This window comes from Pogona vitticeps, chromosome 1, assembly GCF_051106095.1.
Source record: "Pogona vitticeps strain Pit_001003342236 chromosome 1, PviZW2.1, whole genome shotgun sequence".
Lineage (NCBI taxonomy): Eukaryota > Metazoa > Chordata > Lepidosauria > Squamata > Agamidae > Pogona > Pogona vitticeps.
Genome location: NC_135783.1, coordinates 123,391,231 through 123,405,197, shown reverse-complemented (window position 1 = coordinate 123,405,197; position 13,967 = coordinate 123,391,231). Strand labels below are relative to the sequence as shown.

General features: G+C 40.0%; 1 protein-coding gene across 6 annotated transcripts in view; it reads right to left on the bottom strand.

Moving 5' to 3' along the window:
* HMGCLL1 (3-hydroxy-3-methylglutaryl-CoA lyase like 1) overlaps positions 1-13,967 on the bottom strand; it is a 90,301-nt gene that overhangs the window by 21,816 nt on the left and 54,518 nt on the right. The window contains exon 8 of one of the 6 annotated variants that reach the window (XM_073000385.2): positions 11,248-11,678. The exons of the other annotated variants lie outside the window; for them this stretch is intronic. Within the exon in view, the coding sequence (XP_072856486.2) occupies positions 11,622-11,678 (57 nt within the window). The 3' untranslated portion in view covers positions 11,248-11,621. Of the gene's footprint in view, positions 1-11,247; positions 11,679-13,967 lie in introns of those variants that run through there. 6 annotated transcript variants of the gene reach the window in all.

Sequence of the window (13,967 nt, the reverse complement as noted above, 5' to 3'; positions counted from 1 at the left end):
TAATCTATGGAATCCACTTTTACTTATCCTTTATTTTATTTTATTTTATTTTATTTTATTTTATTTTATTTTATTTTATTTTATTTTATTTTATTTTATTTATTTATTTATTTATTTATTTATTTATTTATTTATTTATTTATTTATTTATTTATTTATTTATTTATTTATTTATTTATTTATTTATTTATTTATTTATTTATTTATTTATTTATTTATTTATTTATTTATTTATTTATTTATTGGATTTCTATCCCGCCCATCTAGACCAAAGCCTTGCCCTAGATATACTTCATCTGCCAAATCCCATGGATATTTGCCTTCACTAAAGTCCCTCTCTTTGAACTTGAATGAGACCATCTCTGGAATTCCTTCATGCATAGTTGGTATGACAGCCACACCAGTAGGAATAAAGTATAAAGGGAAAACCAGACAATTTCATTATGGAACCCTAAAAATACAAAGGGTGCTGGACCCTTTCTGCACTGCTGTTTTCCCTACATAATACATGTGGCAGCTGCTGTTAGCACTGCAAGGGAAAATATATATGTACTTGGACACACAAAACTAAAATTAATGGGAGGACGTCATCATTAATTTCTATGTACAGCTAAGAACCATTGATACAGCTTGCCAGAACAGTTAGACTTGGTGAACTGCTGGACTGAAAACTTCAGGTCTATTTATAAATCACGTTCTGTTATACTTACTGCATTTTGCCAGAATTCATTTGCTTCCTGAATTATATGTTTGCCATATACATTACGGATATCCAAAAATAACTGAGCCCCATTGTTTCTCATGCTATTCTATTTTCCCTATTAAATAAATGGAAAACTGGACATCTTGTCTTCAGTTTCCATGGTCTTGTAAGACATATGCTAAAGAAATAGAACCTGAGATCTACAAACTGAATCTTCTGCTTCCTTGCTGCTGTGATCTCCATAGCAGAAAATCTTGCTTTTCCCCATTTATGGTTTATATTTATTTCAGTTACAGTACGTAGCAAAATTTCTATTTGTTATTTGCTTCCAAACTATAAAATTAATTTCCAACATGATGCTCTGAAAATCAAGAGTACATAATGCTGACAATATATCATATATTTTACAATGATTTATCTGAAGGAATCAGGAGGCCAAGTCAGATTAAGTAATCATTCGGGATCTGAGCTGATCTAATGATTTTTCAACTTTACCAAGACACCTGTACTTAGGTTTGTCTCCTAAATTTGGTTTCTGCATTTAAAAATGTTGCAACTTTTTCCCATTCATTAGAATTGCATGAAATCTGCAGGCTCCTTGATCATTTATGGGAGATTATGCTGCAAGATTGCATTGCTAACTCCATGGAATCCATTGGGCTACATACATACAGTATGGGAGGTGCTACATACTTTTAAAGTTTTTTTTAAATTGAACTTTCAATTATGGACAGAATTACAACACTTTGTAGGCATTGTTACCCCTCGTGAGGGAAGCAGGGCTGCCATGTTTCAAATGAGCAGGCAGAGGAATTTTCATGTAACAGCACTGTTTCTATTGAGAGGCTATGAAAAAGAAAAAGGATCTGCTTATTCCCATGTAGATCATTGTTGTAAAACTAGCAGATAACATGATGCCAATCCTCTGTAACAAAACTGTAATTTCAGGAGGAAGAGATGCAGCAGTTTATTGGGTACGGGAATGAAGTTCTCTGATGAAGGAGCAGAACCAAGCAGTACTGGAAATGTTTTTCTGAGACTGATCTGCCTATGGAAAATAATTTTTCATTCATTCATTCATTCATTCATTCATTCATTCATTCATTCATTCTATTTATATCCCGCCTATCTGGCCATTGCGACCACTCTAGGCGGCTTACAACACAAAATACATGAACAGATATAAGAAAAGGAATGTTTATACAATTAGACAATTCTACAAGATGGAGAGCAAACAAAATAAATCACAATAGAGAAAGGAGGGAAGAGAATCAGGAATTAACTGGGGGAAAGGCTTGCCTAAACATCCACGTTTTTAATTGGTTTTTGAAAGTACCCAGAGAGGGAGCCACGCGAATCTCTGGAGGCAGATTGTTCCAGAGGCGAGGAGCCACCGCCGAGAAGGCCCGGTTTCTTGTTTTTTCCTTCTGGGCCTTCTTCGGTGTCAGGCTCCTCAGCCTCGCCTCCTGACTCGCACGAGTGACACGGGTAGAACTAGGTGGGAGTAAGCGTTCCGCCAAGTATCAAGGCCCTAAACACTCCACAAACAAGAAATTTTATGTAGTATTCTTACAAATACAACTTCAGCATAATACCTACAGTATCTTGCGAGTTGAACTGGTGGGATAAAAATAAATAAATAAATACCCAGGCAGTGTCAAAGCACCTGTAATCACCACTAGTCTATATACTACTTTCAAATCTTACTGAGACCCTTTATATGTATATATATTAGTTTCCCCCCTCTCTCTTGGAGGTCTATAACAAGTCTCTATAAATAATGGCTTGCCATTTCTCTCAGCTAAAAACTGCTTTTGTCATGTAATTCAGTCCACACATGTAATTCTACTCAAAACACTCTGTTTACTTAAATGGCCAGCCACACCTCCATTTTTTCTTGCTGACTTTGTCACTTCTATAAATTCTGTTGTCTGATATTTTAATATCCCATTTTGTGGGTTCAGCCAAGTTTCAGTCATCAAGCAAAACCTTAGCTATTCTTCTGTTTAAAATCTTATTGTTTTGAAATATTACTGCATATGCTTTTCACATTTGCACCAAAATACCCTTGTTTCGACAGAAATTATATCCCAACAAAGTTATACATTATTCTCTTCAACAGTGTCAACAATTAGCTCAGTCCTGAAACTACTCATGCTGAAGAGATCCTTTTTATTTCGGCAAAGCCTCCACACAGTAAGTGACTTGAACACTGTAATCTTAACCTTTGAATGTTTTGGCTAAGCAGCCTGCCCTCTTTCACTACCTACTCTTTTGTTAAAACAACACATATAAAACTTAACTTCCTAGGTAATTTCTTATGCAGATTCAGCTACTTCATCTTATATTATTTCAGAAGAAAATATCCTAGCAGCTTGGTACACTACTGGTGAGATTTTTTCCTAATGGAAACTTTTCCATTGACTATAGCTCAAGTAATCTAGGTTCAAAAGCACAAGAGTTTAAAAATGTACCTTACAAGTCCTGGGGGTTGTGACTTGTGACATGGTTACAATCTCTTTAACTGGTTACAGGGGAATAAGGATGTCTCTTTTTCAGATTTCCCCCCCCCCTTTTCATAGCAAATTGCACAATGTTTTTTTAGCATTAATTATGACAAGTTGTTTTTTTCTGTTTTTTTGTTTCTTTTTCAAAAAGTTTTACATAATAAATTTCTTTTAAAAAGTAATTTTGCATTTCTACATTTTGCATTTCTCATCACCAAGTATGGGTGTAAAAGCTGGACAGCAAAGAAAACTGATAGAAAAAGGATTATTTGTTTGAAATATGATGCTGGAGAAGACCTTTGCAGAGATGCTGGACTGCCAGAAAGACAAACAAGTGAATCCTAGAGCAAATCAAGCCTGAACTATTTCTGGAGGGAAACATTATGAAACTGAGGGTGTCCTACTTTTGACACATCTTGAGAAGACAAGATTCTCTGGAAAAGGCAATCATGCTGAGAAAGGTTGGAGGCAGCAGGAAAAGAGGAGGACCAAAGGCAAGATGGATTGACTATCCAAAGGAAGCCACAGGCTTGGCTTTATAGCAGCTGAGCAGAGCTGTTGAGGAGACACCACTCAGGACATTGGTTATTCAGTCGCCAAAGGTTGGAGGCAACTTGATGGCACATTACAACAAAAAGCTTTGATAGGAAATGATATCATTTGGGGGAAAATGTTTTCTCTCTTTACTGGCCAATACTGTCTCATGAAAGAAAGCTTTAGTACGGATTAAATAAAACTGGGGACGTTCCATTATGCAGTTATCTGGAAGCAGATGCTTTGGAACTTATTCTCAACAGTGAGTGAAGCAGGCAATACAACGCTTCTAGTTTGAAAGAACTAGAGTAGTAAGGAAATCAACCCTGAGTGCTCACTGGAAGGACAGATCCTGAAGCTGAGGCTTCAATACTGTGGCCATCTCATGAGAAATCTCCCTGGAAAAGACCCTGATGTTGGGAAAGAGTGAAGGCAAATAGAAGGGGAAGATATGGAGGCAGTGACAGATTTTACCTTCTTGGGCTCCATGATCACTGCAGATGGTTGCAGCAGCTGCGAAATTAAAAGACACCTGCTTCTTGGGAGGAAAGTGATAACAAACCTAGATAGCATCTTAAAAAGCAGAGACATCACCTTGCTGATAAAGGTCCCCATAGTCAAAGCTATGGTTTTCCCAGTAGTGATGTATGGAAGTGAGAGCTGGACCATAAAGAAGGCTGACCACCTTCTGAATTGCGGTGCTAGAAGAGACTCTTGAGAGTCCCCTGGACTGCAAGGAGAACAAACCTATGCATTCTGAAAGAAATCAACCCTAAGTGCTCACTGGAAGGACCAATCCTGAAGCTGAGGCTCCAATACTTTGGCCATCTCATGAGAAGTGAAGACTCCCTGGAAAAACCCTGATGTTGGGAAAGTGTGAAGGCAAGAGGAGAAGGAGACGACAGAAGATGAAATGGTTGGACAGTGTCATCGAAGCTACCAACATGAATTTGATCTGGGAGTCAGTGAAAGACAGGAGGGCCTGGCGTGCTCTGGTCCATGGGGTCACGAAGAGTCGGACACAACTTAACAAACACCACCAACAAAGATTAGTAAGGAAAGGGCAAAACTGAATGTGTTTTGTCTCCATCAGATCCAAGTTTCAAAAGAAAAGAAAAGAAAAAATACAGAGTGACAACAGAGAACCATATAAGAATATTATAGTCTATAATTGGCTAAAGAACAGGACACAAGAATTTTTAAAGCAGTTTTGTTATTCACAAATCTTGTTCAGAAACTTTTGTACACATCTTCCGACTGTATTTTATCTCTCCTTCTATATCAGCATGCTGTTTGGAATTTAGTCTGAAGTAGAGGTGTAGGCTTAGCTGTAAACTATGGATCTATCAACATTCACAATTTTGTGGTGGTTCTTTCCCCACCAGAAATTCAAAATGTGAAAAACATCCCAAAGTTCTTATAATCATGCCCAGCACGGAGAAAACTCCTGATTTTTTCCTTCTCTCTTATGAGAATGAAATAAAAATTGCATTCCTACTGTAAATGCTATCCAAAGTTTACAGGTTAAAAACATGTAACACATTTTATGCAAAGCTGTGTAACAGATCGGATACTGTTTCTTTCAAAATTTGAAACCTGTTTCAGCAAGAAGAAGGAAGTCACTGTAGAGAGGAAACAGGAGTCACTACGGTATACCATTTTCTATCCACAATTTTTCTCTCATTTCCCAGGAGTAAAGAGAAATCCTGAAGCTGAGGCTCCAGTACTTTGGCCATCTCATGAGAAGAAAAGACTCCCTGGAAAAGACCTTGATGTTAGGAAAGTGTGACAACAAGAGGAGAAGGAGACGACAGAGGATGAGATGGCTGGACAGTGTGTGCGAAGCAACCAACATGAACCTGACACAACTCCGGGAGGCAGTAGAAGATAGGAGGGCCTGGCGTGCTCTGGTCCATAGGGTCACGAAGAGTCGGACACGAGTAAACGACTAAACGACGATGAAAGAGAAATAAAGCAAGTTCTCACTTCCCCACTTGAGTCTAGAGAGGCTCCAAGCCTAATCTGGCAAGTAGGCCAGATATACATTTGTAACCATCCCAGCCCCCACAATCCATGGAAAAATTGCATGATTGGATGGTGTTGGTTTACATATACAGTAGTTTGCTCTCTGTGTTTAAGCTTTTCTAGCCATCCAGTTTGGATTCAAAATTATGACAATATAACATCCTTATACATTCCTTGCATCCACATGACAAATGTTATTTAGATTTCATTCTTCTTAGGATCCCTTGTCATCAAAATTTGAAATCTAGTTCATTTACACATGTATGGTCCTGGCTCTGCAAATTCCATCATCACACTGCTTCCTCCTGTCCATAGGACATCAATGCCCCTGGATTATCATGATGTTGATTCTTTCCTCCTGCTTCCTCATCCTGTTGGCACTGTCTGTACACAGGAAACACCAACAGGGATTAAGGAATGCTGGGAAGTCTAAATCCTAAATATCTTATACTATAAATATATATAATGGATATAAATATCCATAAATATAAATAAACACATTCTGCAGTTGTTTCCTCATCCCCTGTTGTAACGGATTTATTTATTCCTGATTCCAGTCAGACCGTATGAACTCACTTGTGTGACAGTACGTGAATGTGTTTTATCTCTAACCAATGATACGGTTTCTTCAGATTGCTTTGGCTGCCTGTCCAAGGAAGTAAACAATATGTTACAATGAAGTAACATGGTCCTATAAGCAGCTGAGTACAAAAAAAGCCAAAACCCTAGACAAATGTAAATAATAAGTAAAGGCCTACAGTTGTCACAACTACACTTCTGTGAAGAACAGATGTCACAAGTAGAGATTGGCATGAAGCTAAAAACAAACCAGGAAATTCATTAAAAATTACTAATTCATTGATTCGGATTGGGTTCATTCAAACTGAGCGAACCAACCTTTCCTGAACCAATGAATTTTTGGAGATTTACAAATTTCCTGGTTCATTTCCCCTCCCACAGCCTGTCCCCATACCTTTCGCAGTGACACATTGCCTCCCTACATTTTCCTACTGCTGCCTCCTCTTCCTCTGCTTTTCAGTGGAGGAAGCTGGTGGAATTTGATGCAGTAACCGTTCCTTATGATGGAGAGCATCCAGGCATCTGTAGTGATGTCTTTCCACACAGGTAAGTGTTTCCAAAGGGCAGGAGGAGAGGTGGTAGGTGGTATTGGGATCTCGGCCAGTTGGATGTGAAACATGATGCTTAGGCTTGAAGTCATTGCACCTAGTTGTAGTCTGTTGGTGAGGTTTGGCTCGGTAAAAGCAAAGCAAAGCGTGCTGTTTATATACCACCCCATAGCACTTCAAGCACTCTCTGGGCGGTTTACAAGTTAATTATGCAGGCTCCACATTGCCCCCCCCCCGCGAACTGGGTACTCATTTTACCGACCTCGGTAAGGTTGTTGTTTATAGTAAGGCACATAAGATGTCTGTCTTTGAGGTTCTTGTTGAAATTTTTGAGGGCGGTGCCATTGATTGAGCTGAGGGTATTGTTGGTATGTGGGGTAGATTCCCAAACACCTGGCAGCTGTCCTATTTTTCTGAACATTCTCAAGAATGTCATCAGTCTCGGCATTGAAGAGACCAAGTCCATCGAATGGGAGGTCTTCAATGCACGTACGCATGTCCTTGGCTAGACCCGTGGTTCTAAGCCAAGAGAAATATCAAAGCGCTACAGAGGTAGCTATTAATTTAGATGCAGCATCAACTGTGTGTCTAGCAGACAGCATCTGTTGTTTCACTACAGAAAGACACTCTTGGTGAAAAGTTTGTGCTAAGACCCTTTTATCTTCAGAGAGAGCATCAATAAAGGTAGACATATTGTCCAGAGAAAACATTGGTAGGTGTCCATAGCTCTCTGATAGTTGGCAAGTCTCATGGTGAAGGAGGCAGAAGAGTATAGCCATCTGTCCATGGGGTCAATGTGCCTGCTGTCTTTATTAGGTGGCATTACTATTTGTCTGTGTCGAGAGCGAGATTGTGAAGCTTTGATGAATATGGAATTGGGAGCTGGTTGTTTCTGTAAAAAGACTACACCTGGGTCATGTATTTGATAAAGGTTGTCTATGCATTTTGACACCAAATGAGATGATGCTGGTTCAGTAGTGGGGTCTATGGATTTGTAGGTCGAGGTATTTGGCTATACAAATCATTAGCTGAGCACAGGTTTGAAAATCCTCTGATGGGGACGGAGGGTCTGTGTCTGCCAGGTCAGAATGCAGCGATGTCAAAAGTACTGATGGTGTTTGAGGCCTGGAACCATGATCAGATGGGTCAGCAACATGCCTCAAGTTGATTGACTGTCGATCAGTATTGGCATTGAGTGGCTGGTCCTCAAAATATTGGTGTCGACGCCGAGCTGTCGATGTTGAAGGGGCATCAGTGGACAGTGGATAATATTGAGGGTTGTCGATCGGTATCGATGTCGAAGGTACATCCATGGACAATGTTCAATACTGAGAATCATCGATATCAAAAGGGTCAGTATCGAGGTGTGTCAAAATGGAGGCTGCTGTCGGTGTCAAGACAGCTGTCGAGGTGGTAAAGGTGTCGATGGACCACACTGTGGAACAGAGACACACCGGTGACGCCAAGCAGGATGAGCACTCACAGTCCTCCTGATGGACAGGAAAATAGTAACTTGCCAGTGCTGCAAATGTGCCCAGAGCCGAGGAATATTAATCGGCTTGCTTGGGTCTCTTAGGTGCCGGCAGATAAGATGTACCAGGTAGTCCTGGGTGATCATGGTAATAAGATTGCTTCAACACTGAAGAGATAACCTGCAGGGGCAGCGCCGCCAGACCAGGAAGAGCAATTGGCCGATAAGTGTTTGGCGGGCTTCTCTGTTGAGCATTGATCAGGGCAAACGGCATTCCAATGATGGTGTTGCACGTGATCTCTTTTCATGCAAGAAGGCAAGCAGAGGCTCATATAGGCTTGGTGCCTTTGTTGATGTGCCAGAGGTCAAGATGGTAGGCCTACTGGGGCAGAGTAAGGCACAGTTTCTGGTTGCGTTTCAGCATCATGGATGTCTGGCAAGGCAATTTGTGATGACTCACTCGGAGAGCCCAAGGATTGTTGCGGGCTATCAAGGGAAGCCGTGAGTTGATCAACATGCTGTTCCTGTTTGGGAGACTGCAATGGTGAGGTTGATGAGGTGGAAGTGCCTCATCATCTGAAAGAGAAATGACGCAGATGAGGTCCCCGAACTCCGCTGGTTGTGGAGTCAGAGAAACGGTTTCAGAAGGTTTCAATTTCAAAGATTTAGCTTTCTTTGGAGGTTCCGGTTCTGGTGCCGAGGGAGCGTCCATGGACAGTTTTCTATTAGAGACTATTTTCAATGTTGAGGGTTTTGACATTGAATGTTTTTCCTTGTGTACTCATGTGACTGTCGATGTCGAGGGCAGAATAAGTTCTCAATGATCGGAACGAGATGGAGTAGCTGACAGGTGCTGTTTTGTCACTTTGGAAACAGCTTCATCCATGGCTTTAGAGACTGCTCCCAGAGCCGAAGCTTGAGTCTAGAAAGGCAACTGCGGAGAGCTCTGCTTTTAAAGTTTTTGCATGAGGGCACGAGAAAGTTTGATGGGCCTCACCAAGGGGGAAAAAACATTAAGCATGGCTGTCAGAGAGTGAGTTTTTCCGCCCCCTCAGCTATGCAGGTTTTAAACAGGCCTGAAAAAGCCATAAACCGAGAACTGGTTTTGAAAAGAAAACAACGGAAAGGATGGGGGGGGGGGAGACACTTTGGCCCTAAGGCCAGAGTGTATCTTGTTTTGTAAACAATAAGGATAATAATAATAAATAAAGTTCAGTAACTTTCCTTTCTTTCAATTTCCGATTTCTCACAGAAGCAACAATCAAGGCTCTCAACGCGGTCGTTGAAAGAAACTGAAGGGAGAGCCTTGGCACCAAGGTACATATACGGGGGGGAGAGGAGTCTGTTCTAATGTATCTTTTTGCTACTGCAGAATCTCTAGAATATTCTAGAATATTCCACGCATGTGTGGATTACCCATAGTGTGATTCACAGAGGCCACGAAGAAGAACTGGAATTATCATTCCATGACATTGCAGAAGCTCAGCTATGTAGTATTTGCTGCAGCCAATTTATTACCTAGGACATTAAAATAAGGATGGCCTGTACCACCCTGTTTCTCACACTGCTCACTCTCTCCCATATATGGAGAGTGAGAACGAGAGCGAGACCTGAGAGTGGGTGGGTTGGGAGGAGAGTAGCTCAGCTCCATGAAAAGAAAATTTGTTCTGTCAGGAAAAACGCTTGCTACCATAACTTACCAGATAATGCATTCTACAGACTTTATCATTAAATGTTCTTTACCGCAATGCAGATTAATGTCTGTTTCTCTTACTTAACAAGACATGGCGCATGTGCACTTCCAACCTAGATAGCTTGAAATTATGACCACTGTAGTCAGCCAGAAAATGTAAGGAGAAAAGTCATGTTACCATTATTTCATTTGGAACTGTAATTCTTCAGAATGCTACCTAAGAGTAAGTATGTCTAATATAGGGTATCATGGAGCACACTTTCAATGTGACAGATCAGTAGTCACCAACTGAGGGTGAGGAAAAGTATATACTCTCCAAAAGAGATTCGGAAATTCTTTTTTCTAAAGCACTCGAAAGAGACAAATAAAAAAAAAACAGAATATTATACGTTGTGTAGCCTATCGCTCAGGCATAGAAGGGATTCTTGTTGTTTCCTACTAGGTTTGGGTTTCTCTTGAACAGCTGGAATGTTATGTGTGTATATTATATATTCCTATACATTATATAGGAAACTGTTTTCCCTTTGATCAGTAGGCTTGATCCAGACTCACTCATGCCTGGAATAGACCACTGCTTGTTACAGTTACTTATAATTAGTAAATTTTTTATAACTTGGTCCCAGCTTAGTTACATTTCAAAATTTACACAATAAATAATTACAATATTACTTCTTAGTGTGACAAGTAAAATTTTCTGGTTACCATCAAAAGTTGCTTCTAAATGCATTTTAGAAGCATTTTAACAGGGATTTTTCAAGTTTTATACTCTCTTCTTATCAATCCTAATTGGTAAAGGATTTTTTAAATTGTATTTTTATCTTCCCAAAGAAATAGCAGCTGGTGGGGAATCCAGCAGTATTTCCCTGTATGTTTCTGTAATGCTAGTAATGATAAGAATAAAAACAACTGCCTGCTGTCAAGTCAATTTCAACTTGTGGCAACCCTTTCAAGCACTCAGAAGAGGTTTACCAGTCCCTTCTGCTGCTGGTGCTCTGGGACTGGGACTGGCACTGGGAAAAATTCCTGTCAAAATGCCTCTAAAAATGCATCTTGCCCATGGCTACCCATGCTGTGGTTCTTCCAGGAACCATATTAGGGAACTGGGAGTCCCAATAGCCCAGTACCGAACTCTCTGAGTTATCCAGACAGCCCTGGTGACGGTAATACAATGAGTTAATAACACATAACAGAGATAAATACTCAGGGTTTATTTCTTAGCAAAACAAAAATCAAATCACATCCTATTCTTCAACCCTCACAAGGGAAAACTGTGGTGAATCATACCTTCCTCCTGTACCAGGCGTTTGGCAACTTCCAGCAGTCTGGGAACCAACATGGCAAACAATGAGGGGGGTGCAACCACTCCCAAGTCCCCCACTCCATCCTTAAAAGCACTTTTTTAATGAAGATTTTTCTAACTGAAAAAGCTCCTTTGCTCTCTTGTGCCTTCAGGGAACAATTCTGCCATTTGTTTTTAGATATTGCGCGTTTTGTTGTTTTGGAGATGCAACTCCTTGCTTTCCTTGTCCTTGCAGGGAAGAGCGACGAGCTGCAACATTCTTTACCTCACCTCAGTGAAGATGGTGAGGAACTTCATGGGGCTTGTGACAGCGTTTTCCTACCGACAAAAAATAATGTTTTTGCTCAAAAGTACATTTTTGGACAAAATGACCTCCTTTTTTTGTGCATGCTTGCCCAAGTTGCAAATTGTGCAAATAGCCCCCAAAATAAGGATTCTTGCTGCTTTATTGAAGAAACTGAAGTACTAGTTGGGTCGTTGACATACTTCTTAACAATTGGTATTTCCTTCTGCATTTGGTGTTGTTGTTTTACAACTCAGATGGAAGAAACATTAAAGACGTTTTATGAAAATAACAAGAATCTTAAAAAAAAGAGAGCTCTCTGGAGGACTTCAGATAGATTTTAAATTCCTCATCAAGCATTTTAATTGTCTGAAATCCTGCCTGTAGCCTAAGACAAGTTATAACTTTTCATCCATTCTTCCATAGGAAACAAGAAATCCTTGTTGTGATTCTCAGATGGCTCACGTGCAGCTATCAAGCTAGCATGCCCAGCTGGCCTTGAGAATTGTGGAAAGGGTGTGCGTGTGTTTTAACTAGGGAGGAACAGGCCAAACTACGGCTTACATTATGAACAGGGTTTCAGCCACTGTGCCAAGACAACTTAAATGGATGTAAATGAGAAATTTGCAGAGTATTTTCCCTCCCTACCTCTGAGGGAAGTCTACGAGAGGATACTAAGCCTAGGAGAGGTCATTTTTCAAAATCAGAAGTGGCTTCAGTTTTATTTTTTCCACAGCCTAAAGCAGTGGGGGAGAGGAAATGTGGCAAAACTGCACCCCCACAAGCCCTAGAGAGCCCAACAGGACATTTTGAATATTTTTTAAGTGAGCATTTGTTTGGTTTATAGTGCTGGGCTATAGGGGCTTTAGGGGTGATTGTGGGCTTTTCTTTGCCCCCAAGCTGATCACAAATCAGCTTGCTGAAATGTCGGGAAAAGGTGGGACAAATTCATACAGAATTTATTGCAATTTAATTTCAAGCCAGAGACTGGAAAAGAAAATGTACAGCAAGGATTCCAAAAAGTCCAGAATTCTTTGGTTGCTAATTTGAAACTTGACAAAGAACCTACAAATCTCCAAAACCTCAGTCTGATCTCACTACTTTGTCATCTTTATAAAGTCCTGAAAATAATAATTCTTAAGTGTCTAATGGAAACAGTGGACCCACTCCTCATTCCACAACAGGCTGAGAAGAATTGTACTGAGGACATCTTTGAACCTAAGATGATCACAGGTGTAGCCTTTGTTGACCTCTTGGTCATCTATGATGCTGATCATCATCAAGTTTTACTGCAAAAAAGTTTTATAATCTAACCAAGGATTATAATGTAATGAAACCAACAGATTTTGTAAAATCACTGATTTTTGTTAACTTCCAAGGATAATAAAGTCATTGAAGGACTCAAAAGGACAATCTAATAATAGCAGCTGAAACATCTACGTTAAATGTGTATCAGCATTTTAGCTACAATCCCACCATCCCAGATTAAAATGAAAAAAGGTGGGGTTTTTTCAGAATATCTGTCAAATTGAAAGAAAAAGCAGAGAATGTGGAAATATAGAACTACCAGCCTCTTAAAATAGATCTAGGAAAATCTAGTCCCTGATCATATTGAGAAATAAGAAAATGGGGATTTTTTACTGACACAGTCCTCTGTGAGTGCAGGGAAGGACATGAAATTTCACACTTGTTTCAAGGTACCCTAGATTTGATATTAGCTGCCTTCAGTTTGCCCATTACTGCGTGAAAATTATCTGGTATATTTATTAATTTTACTGTAGCATTTCTGACAAGGAAGGAAGGAAGGAAGGAAGGAAGGAAGGAAGGAAGGAAGGAAGGAAGGAAGGAAGGAAGGAAGGAAGGAAGGAAAGCAAGTGATCCAAAAAGCTGTATAAATTATCACCATCAACTTGATCCTTAGCTAATGGCACATGTGTCCCCCACCCTCACTACTTCACAAAACCCTCAGAGGAATTAGACTAATCAGTAGTAAACTGCCAGGAAGGAGAGAGAGAAAGAGCCATTCACTCTGACTGAAAATGCACAGGGTCCTAGATTTGCATTAATAGTAACCTATACTTTTCTGAGATTTAAAAAACTATCTAGTGTTAAGAGAAAAAAAATGAAACAAAATAACAAAACATGGAGCTATTAGTAGGGCATCCACTGTCTGGTTTAGTAATACAGCAAGTGAAATATCACAAGAATGTTGCTGGCATTTATTTTGGTATAAGCTCCAATGGGATTTACCACTGGGAAAACATGTGTCAGGTTCGGCAGCATATCCGATGTCTGATAGGAGGAAAGAGCACTGGCTGAAATTC